The following is a 22,811-nucleotide window of genomic DNA, read 5'->3' on the forward strand; positions in this document are numbered from 1 at the left end:
ATTGAATTCCCCTTTATGTGGATTTATATATATATATGTCTGTGTGTTTACAATAAAATAGGCTTGTGTGTGTGTGTGTGCGATTTGATTTCATATACTTATAGCCTCTTGAATCTGTATAAATTATAAAAATCGCTCTCCATTTTCACGATGGGAAATTCATGTAGCTCATGTTTAGACTGCTGTGGAAGTGAGTAGATCGCTCGAGATAATCTACTACACATACGTACATAGATATTTAATGCTCGCCTTATTTTATGCGTATTAGTGCGCAGTCATGATGGTCAATATGAACCAATCTTACAAGCGAATGAGCGAGTTGCCATCTCTGAACTCCTTCGCTATCTCGAGAGTAAGCTAAATCCTCATTAAAGTAATGTAATTTCCTTTGGCTTAGTTGTGATTAGATCGCGATCCCAACACTTTCTTTGAGGGGGAAGCCCTTAATGCATTGTCCACACTCGCATTTTCTGCTAATGTCGATCTACAAAGATCAGCCGCTCTTGCTTTTGCAGAAATCACCGAAAAGGGTAAATCACTAATATTGTTCGCATAGTTTAAGAAAATTAATAAGGACAACTATAAATGAATGGTTTAAGCATCAAATAATAACCGTTTAAAGTATAGATGTCCGTACAGTTGGGCGTGAAACACTTCAACCTATCCTGTCCTTGCTTCAATCGCATGATGTTGAAGTGCAAAGAGCAGCTAGTGCAGCCTTGGGAAATTTAGCTGTTGACCGTAAGTGTTGACATATGCGACCACCAGACAGCTGATGGAGTTATGTTCAGCCAACAATAAACTGCTCATTGTCGAACTTGGTGGACTGGACCAACTTATAAATCAGATGAGAAGCACCAATGTAGAAGTCCAATGCAATGCTGTAGGCTGCATCACTAATCTAGCTACTCATGGTAAATATATCATCATATTCTACTTTTAAGAAACTGTAGTGCTTTTTTTAGGTAGAAAAGACAGATAATTTATGGTAGGTACTAATGACATCAATTGTAGATGATAACAAGGCAAAAATCGCTAATTCAGAAGGACTTGGCCTTCTGGTCGACCTTGCACGGTCAAAGGATCAAAGAGTTCAACGTAATGCAACAGGTGCTCTTTTAAACATGACCCACACACGTAAGAAACCTCTTTTTTTTTACTTCTGTGTGAAATAATATATATTTTAACTTTGTCTTTAATAAATCCACAGAGGAAAACAGACTTCAGTTGGTGAATGCAAATGCCATTCCAGTTTTAGTAGGCCTCCTTAATTCGTCTGATCCAGATGTTCAGTACTATTGTACAACTGCATTGAGTAACATTGCAGTTGATGGTACGTTTAAAAATAATAATAAATATGTTCTAGTTTTTGATAAAAAGGTTTTTTATATAACTCGTAGCTGAGAATCGCCAAAGACTAGCAAAAACCGAATCCTCTCGTCTCGTAGAATATTTAATTGCATCAATGGACACAAAAAGTCTCAAGGTCCAATGCCAAGCTGCTCTTGCATTAAGAAATCTAGCATCAGATGGTACACGAATTCTCATCAATTACCGCTAAATTAACAAAGCAATCTAACAAAAAAAACCTTTTTTTATATTTTTATCTCAGAAATTTACCAACTAGAGATTGTTCGATGTCATGGTCTTCCCCATCTTCTTCGACTCCTTACTTCTGCCTTCCTTCCTCTGATCTTATCCTCAGTTGCATGTGTGAGGAATATTTCCATTCATCCAGCCAATGAATCGCCTATCATTGATGGTGGATTCGTTCTCCCTTTGATAGAGTTATTATCCTACGAAGATAATGAGGAAATACAGTGCCATGCCATCTCCACTCTTCGTAATTTAGCTGCAAGCTCTGAACGCAACAAACGAGCGATTGTAGACGCAGGGGCTGTGAATAGCATCAAGCGGCTGATAGGAAAAGCACCTGAAAGTGTTCAAACCGAAATGACTGCAGCCATTGCAGTATTGGCACTTAGCGAGGAACTTAAGCAAAGACTTGTTCACATGGATATATTAAAGGTACTGATACCATTGACAGCAAGCACCAACATGGAGGTACAGGGCAACTCTGCTGCTGCTATTGGAAACCTCAGTGCGAAAGTACAAGATTATACACCGTTTGTGAGTGCGTGGGAGTCCCCTTCTGGAGGACTTCACCAGTTTCTGAGAGTATTCTTGGATGAGCGCCAAGAGATTACCTTTCAGCACATTGGTGTATGGACAATTGAACAGTTCATGACTGGTGGAGGTGAGCATAAAGTTTATGATGTCGAAAGAACACGCCTAATAATATGGCCAATGATAGACAAGAGGCTTATGGCATGTATCGTTCGGTCTAAGGATATTGTGGATGCTGTTCTTCGTATTTCTAATGCAAGCGACGAGTTCCAACTACAGGCAGCAATTATTAATGAACAAGGCGAGGGAAATATAGATGATTTTGACGGAGACATTGTCAAATTAGCTAAGAAGGTAGCCCTTTTGTTTGAAGATGTAGAAGAGTACCAGCTCGAAAAATAAAGTGTGAAAACCTGATCATAATTAAAAGTACAGCAAGTACATATAAGAAACCCTTGTTATTATTATTACAATATAAACTTTTATTTATCTTTACAAAACAAAGAGTTGTTACCTCAATCATATACCATGAACCACTTTTTGAACAATAATGTTTTAATCGCCGACAAACTCGCATGTGTGTCTGAATATTGGTCGAAGTCTTTCTTATTTTACTTCTTATAGTGGTAGCACATCATGTCAACCAGTCGGCCATTACCTGTTTACAATTATGAAGATTATGTTCCAATTGAGGGAATCTCATGCCCAATTTGTGGTAACCCCTGTGGGTCTCTTCAAGATTTAAACAAGGCATGCATGACTTAAGTAGTGTAAATGAAACAGGAGATCATTGACAACCCTTATCTTTATTTTTTTGAATACAGCATTTAGATGTTGCTCACAATGAGGAAGATACAAAAGGAGCTTTTTTATCGTGGTTTGGAAATGCACAAAGAAAGGTCCAAAATACACTCAGTGTAGGACCAAACAGCAGATACCTCGGCTCATCCCCAAATACAAATGCAGTCGAACGGTCTCTTCGGCAGCTGGTGGATCCTGCACTAATGAGCAGCTTTAACAATTTTAGTCTCGGAAACAATAATCCTGTATTTTTTGCATCGGATAATGAACGACAGGGTACAGAGTTTATTACCAGAGAACACTGGCAACGAGAATCAAATAATGATATGTGCAGTCTGCCCGGATGTGGTAAAACACTAGGCAGAAATGGAGCGGGAAAGCAACACTGCAGAAAGTATGCTGGGTTGGAATGAATAATTAACATGGACAGGTTTATACGTATCCGAAAAACTTATTGTACTTCTTCTTTATATCAGATGTGGCCGCTTATTTTGTGAAACTCATACTCAGTATGAGATCAAGCTCAACCGACAAGCCTGTCATGATCCAGAAAACGGCGTGTGGTGTAAAGTGTGTGTGGGGTGCTATATTGGAAGGGAAAGGTATATGGAGAATCAGGGAGCCACACGTAATCTATCAAAGATGTTCCTGGAACAGAGAGCCAAAACGATCGATCGTGTTTATCTGGACAGTAATCGTCTAGAAAAGCGACTAGAAAAGGTAGACTGTATACAGGTGGACCAAGAATAAACACCAACTAATCAATTGGAGAAGCTTGCTAGAATTCACTATAATTCAGATACTGGTGTTAAAGGCCATGAGCGTCCTACCAGTTTACTTACAAGTCCTGCTTCATCTTTAAGAAGTATTACTTTAGAGAGATCCGAGTCCTCTTCTTCTAAAGACAGTTTCAGCAGCATGATTGCCCCAAATTCGCCTTTAGTGTCTAGTGGCAACAGTATTCTAAGCATGAAGCTAAAATATCGAGGTGAGAGTCAACTAATAGATAATTGCACTGCATTAGAAAATAAGAATGTAAATCGTATCTAACAATGGAAATTATGGCAAGATGGTGAACAGACCGTGGCGAAATGGCAAGATGATCGTACTGTTACAAAATGTCCTTTGTGTCTGTAAGTATAATGTAAAAAGTTAATATATTACATATATTTTGTATTTACATTGATTATAGTCAATCATTTACTCTAACAAATCGCAAGCACCATTGTCGCCTGTGTGGAGATGTTGTATGCGGAAATGTTCGATGCTCCAAAATGATACCTCTCTTCTTAAATATGTCTTCTGGTGAGTAAATAATAGCGATGACTATGTTGACTCTAAAGTTTTTTTTACAATACAATAGATACATTTGATGAAGAGCCTGTTGGCGACACCCGTGCTTGTTGCAAATGTCAAAGAGCCGTTTTTCGGTGAGATATATTGTTAATAGTATTTTAAGAAACGCTATATTTATTTAATATTATTGATTTGTATCTGTAAAAAAAACTAGGCGCAAAACAAAGCATGAAGAGTCCCTTCGGCCTTTACCGATTTTTCCCCTTTACCACCAACTTTCACTTACTCGAGAAAAGATTGAGAAGCAGCTACCTAAATTTCACGATACAATTATCATGCTCGAGTAAGATTTATATTCTACTCAAAAGTACTCATTTATTAATACGTTCAAATCTTGACAGAAAAGAAAAAACCTCTCAAAAGTCGCGACAGACCCACGAAAGTTACCAAGTAGCAGCTCAGATTCGCAAATCTCTCTTGGATAATTTTGCCTTGTATGATACTCTCTCAAAGAGCATTAGATCTCTCCCTGCTCCCACTGCTCCCATGAAAAGACTTCAAACCAACATATGTACGGCGGCTAACCTCTATCTACAGCGTAATATGTTGCCTCTTCAAATGCTTCCGCGACTACTCAAACCCGAGAAAAAAAATCAGAATACATCTAATCAGTCTTTAAATGGCTCGCCAGATCCAACTGCTACATGGAAACAAGATATTAGAATGCAGATTCAAGCCTACAAAGAGCAATACGGGCTTGTTGAAGGATTTATTAGAGATGCGCAAAAGGAACGAAGGATTGATGATGTTAAAACATTGAAGAACAGCCTTGATGAATTGCGTGTCGAAATTGATAAATTACAGGCACAGCTGGCCTCTTAATACCAATGAAAAAAGATACCTTCCGTCTATTTAACGTGTCATGTAATACCAAAGATAATATTAGCCTTATAAAAATCACAATTTAATAAATCATAGTCGATGTTCAAATTTGAAAACGTACAAGCCTTTTTTTTGGATATATTTCTCCAAGTACTGTTAGCAGTACAGCTTGTATGAATATCTTCAGGCTTTTTTTGGATTTTTACTCGTCACACGAAATAAAATAAAATAATCAATGAGAGACGTGATGATTTTATAGACATAATTAGAATGGATTCACAATCAGGGGATTTGCGTACAGGTTCATCAGAAGAGGTTTGTTTTTAGATAATCAGCCAACAATGTTAACTCACTCAAGATCTAGGGAGATCTCTGGAATGACATTGATTTGATCAAGTATTGGGACACAGCATTATCAGGTTACAAGGCAAGATTAATTAAAATAGTCACCATTACCAACATTAGTATACTAAGATTATACATTTGATGAAATAGCAGCATCATAGTAAAGACAACGTCAAAAAGTTAGGGGAATTATGTCCTGATCCTTCAGAAATTCCTCGTTCGAATCCGTAATATAATAAATCTCAGTCTTTACAAAAGCCAGTGAACTAATGTAAAATATACATGTATATATAAAAGTAAAAAACGTCAAGTACCTGCAGATATATTAGCCAAGGTAAAAAAAACTACAAGTATTAAAATAAAATTTGCATGAAACGAGAGTAAAAGATCCCCTAAACTTCATCTTTTATTTTTTTCTCTGTTCCAGAAAACTGAAGCTAAAAGAACAAGAATCACCGCGTCAGTAGAGATCATAAATCTTCCAAATGATAACCAAGGATTAAATGAAGGGCGTGAACAAGAATCTTTATATATCTCTGATGATAAGAAGGGCGCGGAAGAAAAGCAAGAACAACATGATTTAAATGAAGAGTGCTACGAAGAAGAGGAAGAAGAATATGAAGAAGAAGAAGAAGAGGGGGAAGGGGAGGGGGAACAAGAAGAACAAGAGGACGAAGTTGAGAAAGAAGAAAAAGAAGGATATCAAGATCAAGGACAGTCATATTATAATCATCTTCCTCATCAAGCACATGCGCATCCTTCTATGCCATATTATTCGAGTCACTCCTATCATGCACCCGAAAATATTACACACCCAGCTCACACCATGCCTACAATGCCACCAATGCCACCAATGCCACAGAGATCGAATGGATCAAGTCAAGGCAAGATTCTGTTTATACTTAATCAAGATATGTATTTAATTAATATTGTACTTTAGATGATGAGATGCTCTCAAATTTGATGATGGCTTGGTATTACAGTGGGTACTACACCGGCCTTTACCAAGTAAGTCTACGCTTTTACTATTAATGAACTCTGATTCTTATTTACATCTTAGGCTCGGAGGTCTTAGATATATTATTATTATATATATATTTGACCAAGATTTGCAAGCAACATTTTTCCCATTTTCTTCCGTTTTGTTGTTGTTGTTTTTTCACCAAAAATAATTGTGCGATATAATAAGAAAAAAAGCGACAAAAAAGATAATATAATCAATCTGAATAATTTTAGCTATCTTGTCCAAATTACTGAAGCCTGTATTACACATAGGTACTTTAATAAAGGGTATTATACTCAAGAGTATTTCACTCAAAAAGTATTAAAAGCACTCAAAAAGTTTTCTTTTATATTGGACATTATCTGATGGTAATTAAATCATCGCAAACAACGAATTTCCACTAATCGGAAATTGGTGAAACTTCCCGGGGTTAAACTTTTCCTTTACCAAAGAAGCCAGTAGAAGCTGTACAAACATATTGCATTTGAAAGGATCAATTTAGTATATGTATTGTAAAGGGTTAATATGTAAATATAAACCACATAATATACTGCGTTAAAATAAAGGCCGGCAGAAAGACAAAAAAGGAAATAATGCTCTGATTTTGTAGTTAGGAATGTCCTTAACTTTGTTTATTCTAGTTGCTGTACAAGAAACTCTTATCGATTCATATATCATAGTAATACTAATGAGTGATCGGGTTATAGTAATGATAAATAGTATTAAATAAAAGAGAAAAATATTTTTTATTATATATACCTTTAACCGCTTAATATCCATGTATTAGCAGAAACATAACGAACGACAAAGAGAATGGTGTGTTGGCTTGTACAACAATAAGTCAGTGTTTTGATGCATCAACATTTAACCTTGGTAGACAAGTATAGTAGTAATATAAAAAATTAACATACACGCATGTACACGAACGAAGCTAAAATTTAAGTGTATGGTCTTGACTTACATTTTTCAAATTATATATACCTATAATAATGTTAAGCAAGACAACTAAAAGTCTTTAGAGTCATATTTAATTAAGTGTTACTGCGTTGTGACTGGCATGTATTCTCCCTTTTTTCATATAAAGAAGCCTGAAAGATCCTCATGAACTTCTCTTGTCCTTCTTTCGAAAAAAAAATGTTAAGAATTTCCCGACAAACGGTCTCTCGCCCAACTACTTTTCGGCGAGTACCTTTGACTTCTATTCGCCGAGCAACAACAGCATCATCAAGCGTAACTAGAAATCGTGTATATGCAAATGTTAGCCGTGTAGGTGTATCGACAGGCTTGCGGCAATTTCCCGACACTGACTTTTTTAGCTTTGCTAAAAGATTCTATGCTGGTATGTAAAATAAAGAATATGTTATATTGTAGTATCATTAGCTTATCTCTAAAGCACTCGAGATTGTTGACTTTCGGAATAAATTTCTTAACTGAATCATACATAGGAGGAACGCCTGGAGGAATGCGTATGAACCCAGCCCAAGAACAAGAGCAGCAATCGGCTTTGCAACTCTATGTGTGTACATATAGCATATATGTAATATATATTTCGACCATTTCTAACAATATGTATATATATATCTTAACCAGGGACTCGATCTAACTGCTTTGGCGGAAACGGGCAAGCTGGGTAAGATCAAGATATTCTGGATAATTCTGTAGCGGGCTTTATCGAATGCTTATATCGGCATTTGTCTGAGTAAAACTAATAAGTAATCATGTCTTGATTTATGTTTAGACCCTGTCATTGGCAGAGATGAAGAAATCAGACGAACTCTTGAAGGTAATAAAGTTTTTATTTGCCCATTCAGGCAAAGAGGCACCGAGAATTAACTCATTCTGTCTATAGTGTAAGATGAACACAGTAATATATGATTATGGAGCTGTATATTTATGTGAACATTAGATTGGCACGACGAACAAAGAACAACCCAGTGTTGATCGGAGAAGCAGGGTAAGCTAAAATTAAAAATACAACAAAGATCATTTATTAAGCTTCTTAATAGTGTGGGTAAAACTGCCATTGCAGAGGTGAGTTTCCTTAGATAGTACTGGGATTATTCTCCTAACTCATCGTGTTTTATGTCAGGGCCTTGCCCAGCGTATCGTGGCAAATGAAGTCCCCGAATCTATCCAGGGAAGACGTGTTATTACACTTGATCTTGGTGTAAGTGTGGATTGATGCTATATCACGTGTATGTATGTGTATTTATGTTCCATAAAAAAATGGTTGTGTGTAGAGTCTTGTAGCTGGTGCAAAGTATCGGTAAGAAAAGCTAAACTCCCGTTTGCAGAGATGATATTGATTGTTAATGTTTTAAAAAAACAGCGGAGAATTTGAAGATCGTCTCAAGGCTGTTCTTAAAGAAGTTACAGAAGCAAACGGAAAGATCATTCTTTTTATTGATGAAATCCACAACTTGCTTGGACTTGGAAAGTCAGAGGGTACAATGGATGCCGGTAACCTGCTTAAGCCAGCACTTGCTAGAGGACAGCTGCGATGTGTTGGTGCTACTACCATTGATGAGTACAGAAAGTATATCATGAAGGATCCAGCATTAGCAAGACGTTTTCAGCAGGTTCTTGTTGAGGAACCGACAGTTCAAGATACAATTTCAATTTTGAGAGGCCTCAAGGAGCGTTATGAGATTCATCATGGTGTGAGAATTGCTGACTCGGCACTGGTGTCTGCAGCCATCAACTCCCACCGCTATATTACAGAAAGATTCTTGCCTGATAAAGCCATTGATCTTGTAGATGAAGCATGTTCCAAATTAAGGCTTCAGCAAGAGAGCAAACCCGAGGTCCTTGAGAACCTTGATCGTCAGATAATGACTACTCAGATTGAACTCGAATCTCTCCGAAAAGAGTCTGATGCAGCATCCGTAGAGCGAAGAAATAAGCTTCAATCTGAACTTGAAGAAAAACAAAAAGAAAGTCAGAGATTGTCGGCTATCTGGAACGAAGAGCGCCAAAAACTAGAAGGAATTCAAAAAATCAAAGAAGATCTTGAGAAAGCTCGTGTTGAGCTGGACTTGGCCCAAAGATCTGGAAACTTCCAGAAAGCGTCTGAGCTGCGTTACGGGACCATTCCTACTCTGGAGAAGAAACTTCCAAAGGAAAACCTCGATGAAGATAATCCAGACGCATTTATTCACGAGAGAGTTACAGCTGATGATATTGCTCGTGTTGTTGCCCGTATGACGGGTATTCCTGTGCGTAACTTGATGAAAGGCGAGAGAGAAAAGCTTTTGCACATGGAGGATGTGTTGAAGGAGCGCGTTGTTGGCCAGACTGAAGCTATATCTGCTGTATCTGATGCTGTACGACTCAGTAGAGCAGGTCTCCAGAACCCTTCTAGACCAATTGCATCGTTTATGTTTCTAGGTCCAACTGGCGTCGGAAAAACCGAGCTCTGCAAAACCATTGCTGATTTCTTGTTTGATACTGAAAATGCTATTGTGCGAATCGACATGTCAGAATACATGGAGAAATTCTCGGTCAGCCGTTTGATTGGATCTCCTCCAGGTTATGTTGGTCATGAGGAAGGTGGTGAACTTACCGAAGCCGTGAGAAGACGCCCTTATGCAGTTGTACTTCTTGATGAAATGGAGAAGGCTCACAGAGATGGTAATATTCCAAGTGTTAGTGCCATTAATTGAATTAACACTAATACATGCCTCTCCAGTCTCGAACATTCTTCTCCAAGTCTTGGATGATGGTATTCTCACCGATAGTACGTATAGTTGCGACTTGTATCTATGTCTGTGTAATGTTACTAAGATTTATATATAGGCAAGGGACAAAAGATTGATTTCAAGAATACGATCATTATTATGACATCCAATTTGGGTGCTGAAGCATTAGTATCCGATGCATCGAGTGACACCACTGTCAGCACAAGAGCGAGAAGTAGTGTTATGGATGCTGTGCGTCACAATTTTGCTCCTGAATTTATTAACCGTATCGATGAGATGGTAAATATGATTAGATGTAGGCATTTTTCTATAAGAAAGCTAACATTCTTGTATGTATGTATGTATGTATGTATGTATATATGTATATATATATATATATTTAAACAAAGGTTATCTTTAACCGACTCACCAAACCGGCTCTTCGTGACATTGTAGATGTCAGACTGAAGGAAGTAGAGGAACGTACCAAGGACCGGAATATCAAGTTAGATGTGGATATGGCAGCGCGTGACTGGCTTGGTGAGCACGGCTACGATCCTGCGTATGGTGCTCGTCCTTTGAACCGTCTGATTCAAAAGTCCCTCCTTAATCCACTTGCCCATCTTCTTATTGATGGTGGTGTGCGTACTGGCGAAAAGGCAAAGGTGACTGTCCATCAGACAGAGTCGGGTGAGACTCAATTGGATATCCAGCGTAACCATCCTCCTGGAGAATTGAGTCCAAATGAAGAGAAGAATTTGAAAAACAAAATAGCACCTGTAGGCGATGAAGAACTCGATTAGATAGATGACCACATACAAAGATTGTTTTGTTTTTGCTTCCAAAAAACTATATTATAAATCAAAAGGGCTTTAATTAAATCCGATCCCGGAAGAGAAAGCGGGCTGTTTACCTTTATTACCAAGCAAAGCTATGGAGTTTATGTGCTCTGTAGACAGATACTAAGCTGAACAAAAAGTATAAATTAAGCTTGCTTTAAATAATAAACTGCTCGGCGTATAATATATTATTTCTACCAACGCAGACAATCAATCTATGTATCTTTTTCTTATCAAACTTTATCAAGCCGTGTTGTTCCTTCATATGATTATTCTTTAACTTTACTTTAAGAAGAATAGTTGCTTGTGCATACATATACTTCAGGGATACATGTTTATTCAGTATATCCAATCACACACACACACATATATATATATATGAGCAAAGGAATCTAATACTAGTAATAACGTGTGGTGCTAAGTACCAACAACGCCAAAAATACTATAATCTAGAGTCTTTCTGGTTTATACAAAGTAATAAAGACACCTAAATTGTCCATCAATTACACTGAGTACTCTGTAAAATTCTTAATTACTAGTCTTTATACCATATGTATATACTCTTCTTCGGTGCTTATTTCACAACTCTTGCTTATTTAATATAGTATCTAATTGCAGTATATGGATCATACTAAAATATCTTATTTGCCTTAAATGGCTAAATTGAACAACCTGAATGTTTGACACGTCTACAAGTAAAGATGAAATGATAGCAGCGGTCTCCAGCTGTACCTGGTTTATATAATGCATCAATAATATGTATATACTAAATTACTTACAGATGCTAGACTAAAGGGCCTTATATATATACCCTTTACATGGTTTTGGTAATAAAGAAAACCCGAGTAGTTTTTACTTGATATCAATATTAGTAATACACCTAAATTATAGCCGCGGTATTGGATTACTAATAAGGTATTAATGTGTTCGGTGCCTAGTTATGTAAGATATTTGTGATATATATCTATAACAATCAGTCCTTTCTTTCTGCACACCCTGCTTACAGGCCCTTTTAAAGCTCGAGTGTTACCAAATATCTAATGGTGATGCATTGCTGACAGTACCAGAAACCGATTAACAGTCCTACATATTGAAACGTGCCCTGTTTCAAGGCGAACTACTGGATTCCGGGCCGGACAATGTTTATTGTGTACATACTGTAAAACATGATCGTCACATACAAAGTTACACGGATTGATGCCACTAATTCATCTTTCTTTTTCCCCTCTCTTTCCGTTTTTTAATACTTTATACAGCACCAACAAAAAGAAGAAATGCCCGCTCAGGAAATAAACAAGAGTGTTGTACTGACACACCCCTCAGGCGCGACAGCTAACGTAGCGTTATATGGTATAATATTTAGCTTTACAAATCTTTTGTCTTTGAAAAATATAACGTGTCATCTGTTCTCAAGGTGCCACTGTGACAAGTTGGGTAGCCGAAGGAGAAGAGCGTATCTTTGTGAGGTAAATATAGAGAAAGAGAAAACGAAGCATTGGATGGGTACGGGGGGGGGGGGGCATAAATAGGTCAATAAACTCAAATTAACTTTTGTTGCCCCCCTTTTTTTTCGTGTGTATCTACTGATACAGTAAAAAGGCTATTCGTGATGGTTCAAAGGCAATTCGCGGTGGTATTCCAATTGTATTCCCTGTGTTTGGAACAAGTGAAAAGGTCAAGCTTCCTCAGCATGGTAAATCTCAATCAACGTCAATAGTAGGAAAAATGACTTTTTTCCTTATGATTTCATGAACTCAATTTCACTTGTTTTCTCTAGGATTTGCCCGTAATAACATATGGGAATATGTTGGCCTTATCACAGATAATGACGAGGTTGTTGTTCGGTTTGGTAAGTATGAATATATGTTAAAAAGAAAGAGGAAAGGTCGGTATCTGATACTAAGATATTATTATTTAGCTTTAAAGGACACACAGTTAACTCAACAGCAGAGAAACAGCTGGCCGTTCTCCTTCCGTCTCTCCTACACAGTCGCTCTTTCAGAAAAATCGCTCAAGACAACACTAGTCGTGAAGAACGAGGATATTGATACATTTGAATTCAATACATTGCTACACACATATTTACTTGTTCCTGTAAGATATTCTACCTTCCCCCTCTTTGTCTTGTGTCTGATTTCCTCTGATTTTATTTTCTTATAGGATGTGGAAAAGGTTTCAGTCAAAGGACTTGAATCGTGTCATTATTTGGACAAGGTCAAGGGTGGCGAAAAATTCCTTGAGAGCAATGACCTTGTTACAATTGGATCAGAGGTCGACCGTGTTTATTGCAATGTCCCTGACCACTTGAGTGTCAACATTGGTAACGGTTCAGTTATTGATATCACAAAGTCCAATCTTAGAGATACAGGTAAGAAAATGAACATAATTCTGGTTTGTGATTCATATAAACTAAAATATATCCTTCAGTCGTCTGGAACCCTTGGGTTGAAAAGGCACAGGCACTTGCTGATTTTGGAGATGATGAATACCCCAATATGATCTGTGTGGAGGCAGGGTCTGTTGCAGAATGGGTGAAATTGGCCGGTGGGCAGTCCTGGACAGGAGGGCAGGTTCTTACTGTGGTCTAGAGTCCGGGGTTGTGGACATAAGATGTTACCTTTGTGGTATAGCACACAGTGGAACAAATGTGTTACTTGAACTAATAAATAATAAATAAACAAAAAAAGGGAGTTTGATATTTTTGAAAAATCAGGTAATGAGAAGCCTCACCCCCGCTCAGACCCCTTCATTTGTGCGTTTCTTTATTTCTTCTGGGTCTTGCATGAGCCACTTTAGAAAGGCTAAACATCTTTTAAAGGGGTTTATATATAAATATAAAAGGCGTCCTACATGGTCTTTTGTTGCGGCGCCTCTAATGACATCATATAAAGGCTGCAATGTTAATGCCAATGCCAAAGACTTTAGCTTTCAAGTTTTCGATATCAAGAAGATCCCCTCTTCCTTTCTTTTATCTTTTTCTAAATATAATATATAATTTAATCAAACTGGTTTAAGCAAATATGTTAAATAGCAGTAAGTGGACTATTTGAGCCACTCATACACATACGCACATACACATACACACACATATATATATATATATACAGTCATAAAATAAATGGAAAACAAAAGTGGGGGGGTTTAATTTTCGGACACACAACTTTCTTGTCTGCTTAAAAAGCAAAAGATTGTCCTGTGTGGAATACGTTGATTGGGTGCTATTGAACCCGCGCCTGCATCGCAAAACAACAAAATATGGGCCATCCTTCAATTATCTCTGCCTTTTTCTTCTCAACTTTTTCACAATGTCAGATTTCAAGCAGCAATTGGAAGCATTCAGCTCAAAGGCCGAAGATATTGTTGACCGAATTGGACAGCCTCTCAAACCATATATCCCTGTCATTGCCCGCTTCCTCATCGTTGCCACTTTCCTCGAAGACACTCTTCGTATTTTTATGCAATGGTCTGAGCAGGTTTCATTTATGGAAGAGTCTCGAGGCTTTCCCAGTGGCATCAGCCACTTGTTCCTTGCTCTTAATATCATTGTAAGTGACAGACCATCCTAAACTCTGAGAACTCTGATTTTCATTCATTCTACTATACAGGTCATGCTGGCAGGTTCTGGTCTAGTGATTGCAAAGAAGCATCAAGATTACGCAATCTACGGCTTGATTGGCGTAGTAGTGGCTCAAGCATTCGGCTATGGCTTGATTTTTAACCTCTCATTTTTCTTGCGTAACCTCTCGGTCTTAGGTGGCCTTCTCATGGTTTTATCAGACTCTTTGTCTAAGCGCAAGCAGATGTTCGCTGCTCTCCCTCAAATATCGGAGAACAACCGCCGTACCTACCTTCAGTTGGCTGGTCGTATTCTCTTGATCTTCCTCTTCATCGGCTCGGCATTCCATGGTGACTGGTCACTTACCCGCGTTCTAGTCTCGGTGTTTGGTTTGATAGCATGTGTCATGGTGGCTGTTGGATTCAAGGCCAAGTGGTCTGCAATGTTCCTTGTCTTGTTCTTGTCAATTCTTAATGTCGTCATCAACAACTTTTGGTCTGTACAGCACAGCTATTTCAAGCGTGATTTCTTGAAGTATGACTTCTTCCAGACTTTGTCGACTGTTGGTGGTTTCTTGCTCTTGGTCAGCACTGGTCCCGGAGGCTACTCAATTGACGAGAAGAAGAAGGCTTTCTAATATGAAGAAGAAGAATATGGGTCCCTTAATTTTCTTATATTAAAAAAAGTCAGGAAATAGTATAGTGGAGGTGTACAAATGTATATTCTGTTTCTTGTTTCATGTTTTTGCATTTCATATCTATATCTTTATTTTAATAATGGATTTAGTAATATAAGATAAGCCTAGGCTTGTCAATCAATATCTACCTGGCTTTATCTATTTACATATCTATATTTTGTTTGTTAGTATGTGTGCGTTTTTTTTGAAGTACTTTCATTAGGGGTTACCAATTAAATTTAGAAGGGTTAGATGTGATTGATTATTATTTTTAAGCGGGTATTAAGCACTAATTAAATTATTGCATGTGAAATTAAAATTCAAAATATATATTCAATGAATTCCCGAGTACAAATTATAGAGCTTCCAGGTTTTACTTTAAAGATCTTGGACATTATATTTTGATCTTGATACTTCTCTTTTAAAAAAGAACAAGAGATAGTCTATTATATTGTGTGCGCTATAGTTTCTTTTTTGGCAAACTCTTTCTTTAAAAAAAAGCCGTCAAAGATAATGAGGCATTTAAGCTTGGGCTTATCGCATAAAAAGTATCTTTAGATATATCACTAGACTAATATTGACTGAACTTATGGCAATTACTTGAAGACAATATTATAGTAGAAAGTTAGGGTATGTATGTCTTATAAGATATCTATCTTACTCTCACGGTATAAACTCTCGATTCTATTCCGAGTTTTTGTGTAAGTATCTCTAATCTAAAAATGGCAAAAAGTTCTTATTATTCTCCAACAGAAACTTTTTGATCAACCTACGTGTTAGCATCATACTTGATATTATTTGATATTAAAACTTTTTTGAGATCTAAAGATGTGATTTTTTAAGAAAAGAAAAGAAAACAGGGTAATGCAACGGTATAATCTCAACTCTCACCCCTTTGAAGAGTGTATGTGTGTATACGGAAAACATACAATAAGATAGTCTACTTATTTATATAATTATCTATAATACATAACACTTCTGTTAGTACACATACAATAATAATAATATAAAAAATGAGATGTAAGAGTATATTTAAGAAAGCCTTACTGTTCCTTTCCCATTATTATAACAATTTGAGTACTTTCTCTTTCAAGACTTTTTTGACAAGATTATAATTATTAATGTATATTTCTTGACTGCAATTTCTAATATAATTCCAAGAGCGGCTGTAACATCGGTGTTATATCAAAGGAGAAATATTGATTCACATACAATGCAATATGTTTCTGATTTTGATAATAAGGAGTAATTTTTTAAAAAATTCTTAGTTGTATTGGATACAACAATCAACAAAATTTCGAAACTTTCTTTGAATACAGTCAATAAACGTGTGTACACTATTAAATTGATATACAGTGGGCTTCTTAACATATTCTTTATTCAAAAAGTTGTATAATATTGTTCTAGTATATAATTTTAAAAAAGTACTAAGAGGGCCATTTGGTTTTACTTATCAAAAGTGCTTAAAATAACATATAAATATATGATTATATTATTGCATATCATAAAACTACTGATTAACTGTAGCCTAACGTTCATACTTCTGACAAGATATCTGCTGAATTTCCTAAGCGTTATAAAAGTGATTCACTTACATTAGCTGTACTTTTACAGCCAGAGTAATATAAATAACTTTACCCTGTTTGTACTATAAGTATAAATACTTTCAAAAATTAAAATAGCAAAAGTCGGTTAAAAATACAATCAGTGCAAAGAAATAGAGAGCTTGTTAATAGAGTCGAACCTCTTTCTGTCAAAATTAGCAGTCGTTTATTTTTTTGCTGCTGGAATTATTTCATTGACTTAAGACTGGGCTATGGTTATGGCAATTATTTGTTCACTTTTTTTATGAATTATTTGGATATTATTAGAAATTTATACTTAACATATACGTTAATATATCAGATGAATGTCAGAAGATTTATAAAGAAGTATATATGTTATCTGTTGTTATTGAGCTTTTCGTGTTCTTTTTGTGTATTTATACATTATATTTACGATAAAGAAGCTACTTTTATTAGAGCTGCCTTATACATATTTTAATATAATCAATAATATATAAAGTAGATTAAATATCAATTTTATGTATGTGTTATACACACTACAATTGAGTGAAGAACAGACTCCACAACCAAACACTAGTTCTTTATTGCTAATGAACCTGGCAAGTTAACAATCTCTGGAACTGTTACATACCAGGCACACGTACACTACACACTCATACAGTGTAAACCAACCATTACACAACAGGTATTTGAATTACAAGTATTTTAATAGTAAAAGATATAAAGAATATTATTTGGTCTCTTTCACTACAGGAAAAAAGTGGTCTTTTTGGTGGTCTTTTAGGTGGTATTTTAGGTGGTCTTTTGGGTGGCAGTTTTGGTAAAACCAGCAAAAAGACCACCCCTATTTTTGGAAATATAATTAGATCTCCGTTGACTGACGGGTTAGGTTTTATTCATATCCCGATATTTAAATTTATGTATTATTCTTCTCGTTCTATTGGTAGAAATAAAATAAAAAAGAGCTTTCTTATTGGTATAGATGGAAAAAAAGAATCTTTGTATTGTCACTCATAAGATACTTTCGTTATACTGCTACTTTTAATTGGATAATATAAACTTTATTGCAGTATGCACATTGATAGTATTGGTCATTTAAACAAAAGCATTCTCTCAATTGGTTCTCATATATATATTCTGATTCATTCACAGTTTTAATTGGGTAAAAAAGCTTTATTTCATTGAAGATTATTATTTAAAAATGTTTTTATTGGTTATTATAATAGAAATAATCTTTTATTCATGAATCGTACTGGCTAAAATTCCTTCAGATTATTACATATTTTCATATTAATTACATAATTTATTGTACCTACCAGATATGAACTTACCAGAGTATTCTCGCTTCTTATGCCCTCTCCAGAGCTGTCTAGCCCTTGCAATTGATGCCCAGTTTCTGTGGCATCTGGTAAAATCGATTCCATTATCTCTGTATGATGGAATGATTGATACACAGCCTGTTTTTATCCTCTTGAGGAAGCAATGACCAGACAGAGTTTGTTTCAAGATTCTGAATGTTGTGGGGAGAAAATAAAGCAAAATATAATATAGACAAAAGAATTCGTGAGAACTTGTGTAGGTTGTTTATTTCAAAAGAAAAGTAAAGAATGATAAAATTCGATTGTCTTTCTACACGGAACTATCTACTGATATTTATATGTTTTTCTAATTTGTAATTCAGTGTGTGCTTAAGTAATCTTTATTACGATGAGTCATCTTCCAGGAGTATTGTTCTTCTGGAAAGATCCGGAAAGACCAATTGATATGATACTTCTCCAGTCAGATCAGTCCAAGAGTTTTGGTAAAGAAGAGCATTTATGCTATTGGTAATATTTTAGTATTCCGACCCAGATACTCGGGTAATGTTTCATAATATTAGATAGTTGTAGTTGTAGTCTCTCAATTAAGTATTTGTATAATAAAAGAAATATGTAGATGAAATATAATGATGCCATATATATAATGTATATGTATTTGTATATCCCATGTCATGGTGATAATAATAAATAATCAATTATGTGTATGATGATCTGTGTATTAGATAATATCATAAAGAGAGATCCGTTTGACTGAAATAGCTGAGGATATTATTTTATCCTTCAGTCTTACTCTCAGATTCAGCAGTAATCAATACTCATTCACAACACTGAACAGATGGAAGAGCTGCCAGTTGATCACATATGACCTTGGTGTTGTAAATGAGTATTGACTACTGCTGTAATTGAGAATAAGTCTGAAGGAAATAATATAAGGCCTCAGCTATTCCAGTCAAAGGTGTCTACCGATTATTTTATTATTTAACACACAGGTTTAGCATGCATGATAGTGATTATATTTCATATGACAATATCACCATAATATGAGATACATCAGTGAATTATTATAAGTATAATTATAACTCATAAACACATTTACTTTCGATGTTAATACTTCATTGGGACTACACACATTTATATAATTAATTATACATTAATTATCCCAAGATCACGTTGCTCTGATTAAGGCTCAGATAGGATCGATTACCTGACCCCAGTCATATAATTTTCCCGATCCAAAATAATATAAATAGCCGTGGTAGTTCAGTATAGGAATCTTGTCAAATTTTGATACCAAATCTTTCTCAATAAACAAAACCTATACAAGTTCTCATGAATCTTCGTTCCTCATCTAAAATCTTCAATTCTTCCTTTTAAAAACTTCTTCAACTTCAACCATCACAACACTGGTCTTGGAATTATACCAGTAAGAGTCTATTATGTTTGACAGTAATTGAAAGGACTTTAGTTGTTATAGTATTTGCTTACACTGGTAGAGGTTATAATAGTTCTATCTGAAAATTTCCAATCTTTAAATTCATTATAAAAACTTGTCATTTGAAGTTGCATCGCATCTTGTTTTTTTTTCTAATACTTCTTGATGTCCTAGCAATGCTTCTTGCCCACTCTTTAGGGAAATAAGTGCAGCTTGTATTTCTTGAAGCAACTAAATCACTGTATTGTCTGTATTGTTCATAATTGTAAAAAAAAATCAGTTACGTGTTTGTTATAGAAAAAAAAGAGAAAAAACTTTACCAGAAACTATTATTAGTTTCAAATCTTTAGCTTCAAATTATTTGTATAAATCTATTGGTTACTCCTGAAGAATCATTGATCTAGTAACTTCACTGATGATATACAGATGTTATATTTTTAAAAAAAGAAAGAAAAACAAAGTACAGACAAGAAGTACGGTGAGACTTTGTTTATTAATGAAAAGAGAAATGATCTTCTATTGCTATTTGCTATATGAGTTTATATAGACATTGCATGTGTATTTAGGATAATGTTATGAGTATATCATGTGATGTCTGTTTTCTTATATCATAGATAATATATTGTTAAGTTATTACCCATGCTCTTGTTTGAGTGATTAGTGATGTTAACTAAGGTGTGTGACCTTGTTATTGGTATATTCTTTATTTAATGATAGTGTGAGAAATAATGTATAATTGATACTGGTCGCTTATTCAATATGTCTTTGTCTTATTGTCTGTGTGCTCTATTTGAATCTACAATTATGTTGGATACAACATCGGGAAAATTATATGACTGGGGTCAGGTAATCGATCCTATCTGAGCCTTAATCAGAGCAACGTGATCTTGGGATAATTAATGTATAATTAATTATATAAATGTGTGTAGTCCCAATGAAGTATTAACATCGAAAGTAAATGTGTTTATGAGTTATAATTATACTTATAATAATTCACTGATGTATCTCATATTATGGTGATATCATCATATGAAATATAATCACTATCATGCATGCTAAACCTGTATGTTAAATAATAAAGTAGTCGGTAGACACCTTTGACTGGAATAGCTGAGGCCTTATATTATTTCCTTCAGACTTATTCTCAATTACAGCAGTAGTCAATACTCATTTACAACACTGATTATAAGAAAAATACACTATAATAAAAATAAGAATCAAATGAGTAAAATTAATATTTTGCCACTTGTATTTTTGTGTATCCTTATCAGCATCAAAGCCCGGCTAGCTCAATTGGTAGAGCGTGGGACTTTTAATCCCAAGGTTGGGGGTTCGAGCCCCCCGTTGGGCGACATAAATTGATTATCACTCTGTGATTGTTTTTTATTTTTATTTTTGGCTGATTTAATTCAGCCAATCAGAACGACCATTGTATATCTGTCAAGTCTCGACTGGGTGTATCTTTCTATTATTTTAACTTGTATAAGTTTTGATAATAGATCACCACCAACTAGGACGTTGTGGATAAATAAGAGCATATGGGAATATAAAGAATTGAATGTTTCTTTATTGATAAAAATATTGCAGTATTTATAGAGATTTTTAAATTGAAACTACCTAAGCTAATTATTTTACTCAAGACCCATTGATTTTACATTCATAGAAAGCAGTGTTAAGAGATATTATTGATTAGATACTTGAGCTATAAATATCTAACTACAATGTTAACTTTGATAAAATAATATGATAAAAGCCGAATCTTATCTTTTATATCATAGCTATATCTTTTTATTAAGAGAAATAGAACATTCTGATTAATTAAACTCCTAGATAATAAAGTCATTTCCTACTACACCATATTTTTGAATAGTGTAAAAACCAATATTTGTCCATCAAGCATAAAGTAGATAAGGAAAAAAAAATTAAACAATATAGACGAGAATTTTGACTTTTTCCCTAATCATTGAGGTACAATATTCCTTTGGAGTACTACATCTGCTTTGATCGTCGCTTTTTTACAATGTATTAAACCAATATAAAGCAACATGTGGTTCAGCAGTCAGCAAATCAATCTGATCCATAACCATCAGCAATACTTTATATGAGTCAAATTAATTTGGTCCAGCAACACAGTACTGTGTTATTTCCATATAATAAGTAAAATGTGAAATAAGATCACAGATAAAGGATATTAAACAGTAATAGTTATATATTAAATTTAAGAAACTAGTAACTATAAGTAAAACAAAAATTATATATTGATGTATTTGTAAAAATATATATATATAAATAGCCAGAGTAACATACGCATACTTCTTATAATATAAAAAGCCCTCAAAAAAGAGCGGTTGGAAAAAGTACAGCTTATTTGATTTTATTTAGTGTATAAAATTTTTATAATACATAAAAATTTTCTGAAAATATTAAAAACCCACAACTTTTGTAAAGCGGGAAATAAATGCATATATCTAGGGTTTTTGGACATTTATTTTAGTCGACAAGTGCTTGCACCTCTGTCACATATTAAAATTGGAACGATACAGAGAAGATTAGCATGGCCCCTGCACAAGGATGACACTAAACTTCTGAGATGGAACGCTCTACGGAGCATATTTTTTTTTGTTTTATCACCACCTAATATTATATTTATTTATTCATTTTTTATGTCAAATCTTGAAATTACTTATAAAATGATACCATATTGAAGAATATCAATTTCACATCATAATGTACACCATCTGGAAACATCCCTCAAAGTTCAATCCTTAGCCCTTATCTCCATTCAATATATATATACATACTTCAACTTGTTACATTTTCATACAATTTCACCATCTCTTTCATCTAATGTACATTCAATTCTTGCTCCTCCTGGTGTCCATGGCTTTTGTAATGTAGTTTCATTAACACCCATTATCACTACTATTTGCTAATGATGTGGCAATCTTTGGATCAGCTTCAGACACTTAGCTCATATTACGCCAGAGCTACACAGCATTCCTTGTAACTCTGACTATCTTTTGGAATCCTTCTAATCTTGTATATGTATACTATGATTATACAAAATGCTCGTATCAAAATAATTTTTGTGACCTACAGTTAGACTTGACCGCAAAAGTAAATAATTGTAAATACAATATCAAAGTATCCTTGAGCAGTGATTATATAATAATAACAATGACAATGACATTGACAATAAAATAAAACCAAACTTATCACAATAGTGATAAAGCTATAAAAAGACTATAGTATTTATCATCACTCTTATAACTTCTGTGAAGCAATTTTGCAGG

At 35.0% G+C, this 22,811-nt stretch overlaps 6 protein-coding genes and 1 non-coding gene across 7 annotated transcripts; 6 read left to right on the plus strand and 1 right to left on the minus strand.

Moving 5' to 3' along the window:
* The first annotated feature begins 117 nt into the window (after positions 1-117).
* On the plus strand, positions 118-2,571 carry PHYBLDRAFT_123735 (hypothetical protein). The gene is made up of 10 exons (XM_018428950.1): positions 118-190; positions 269-352; positions 408-530; positions 628-741; positions 792-914; positions 1,015-1,137; positions 1,211-1,333; positions 1,401-1,532; positions 1,613-2,257; positions 2,315-2,571. The coding sequence occupies exons 1-10, from the start codon at positions 151-153 to the stop codon at positions 2,527-2,529; spliced, it is 1,722 nt and encodes a 573-aa protein (XP_018294524.1). The 5' UTR covers positions 118-150; the 3' UTR covers positions 2,530-2,571.
* Positions 2,572-2,756: 185 nt separating this feature from the next.
* On the plus strand, positions 2,757-5,225 carry PHYBLDRAFT_186311 (C2H2-type zinc finger transcription factor). The gene is made up of 9 exons (XM_018439218.1): positions 2,757-2,877; positions 2,952-3,322; positions 3,405-3,648; positions 3,700-3,916; positions 3,998-4,061; positions 4,121-4,233; positions 4,292-4,358; positions 4,439-4,567; positions 4,626-5,225. The coding sequence occupies exons 1-9, from the start codon at positions 2,764-2,766 to the stop codon at positions 5,104-5,106; spliced, it is 1,800 nt and encodes a 599-aa protein (XP_018294525.1). The 5' UTR covers positions 2,757-2,763; the 3' UTR covers positions 5,107-5,225.
* A 2,691-nt stretch (positions 5,226-7,916) lies between these two features.
* On the plus strand, positions 7,917-10,934 carry PHYBLDRAFT_56671 (hypothetical protein; the record flags this gene model as incomplete). The annotated part of the gene is made up of 11 exons (XM_018440220.1): positions 7,917-7,970; positions 8,045-8,084; positions 8,193-8,237; positions 8,360-8,408; positions 8,461-8,485; positions 8,544-8,621; positions 8,695-8,720; positions 8,784-10,084; positions 10,143-10,190; positions 10,250-10,431; positions 10,542-10,934. 11 exons carry the CDS (start codon positions 7,917-7,919, stop codon positions 10,932-10,934), a joined length of 2,241 nt encoding a protein of 746 aa, XP_018294526.1.
* Positions 10,935-12,199: 1,265 nt separating this feature from the next.
* On the plus strand, positions 12,200-13,675 carry PHYBLDRAFT_36080 (hypothetical protein). The gene is made up of 7 exons (XM_018440068.1): positions 12,200-12,320; positions 12,385-12,436; positions 12,563-12,663; positions 12,748-12,819; positions 12,889-13,064; positions 13,131-13,338; positions 13,398-13,675. The coding sequence occupies exons 1-7, from the start codon at positions 12,245-12,247 to the stop codon at positions 13,556-13,558; spliced, it is 846 nt and encodes a 281-aa protein (XP_018294527.1). The 5' UTR covers positions 12,200-12,244; the 3' UTR covers positions 13,559-13,675.
* A 598-nt stretch (positions 13,676-14,273) lies between these two features.
* Positions 14,274-15,469, plus strand: PHYBLDRAFT_158343 (hypothetical protein; the record flags this gene model as incomplete). Its single annotated transcript, XM_018433766.1, has 2 exons — positions 14,274-14,515; positions 14,576-15,469. Coding segments are annotated over 2 exons (830 nt in total), but the record flags the coding sequence as incomplete, so codon positions are not given.
* Positions 15,470-15,473: 4 nt separating this feature from the next.
* Positions 15,474-18,191, minus strand: PHYBLDRAFT_166454 (hypothetical protein; the record flags this gene model as incomplete). The annotated part of the gene is made up of 8 exons (XM_018435417.1): positions 15,474-15,491; positions 15,580-15,620; positions 15,864-15,918; positions 16,415-16,539; positions 16,653-16,664; positions 16,744-16,769; positions 16,798-16,850; positions 18,099-18,191. The coding sequence occupies 8 exons, from the start codon at positions 18,189-18,191 to the stop codon at positions 15,474-15,476; spliced, it is 423 nt and encodes a 140-aa protein (XP_018294529.1).
* Positions 18,192-20,796: 2,605 nt separating this feature from the next.
* Positions 20,797-20,869, plus strand: PHYBLDRAFT_t91. The gene has a single exon. It is a non-coding gene; the product is annotated as a tRNA-Lys (tRNA).
* The last annotated feature ends 1,942 nt before the right edge of the window (positions 20,870-22,811 follow it).

The sequence above is a fragment of the Phycomyces blakesleeanus genome, assembly GCF_001638985.1.
Source record: "Phycomyces blakesleeanus NRRL 1555(-) unplaced genomic scaffold PHYBLscaffold_6, whole genome shotgun sequence".
Lineage (NCBI taxonomy): Eukaryota > Fungi > Mucoromycota > Mucoromycetes > Mucorales > Phycomycetaceae > Phycomyces > Phycomyces blakesleeanus.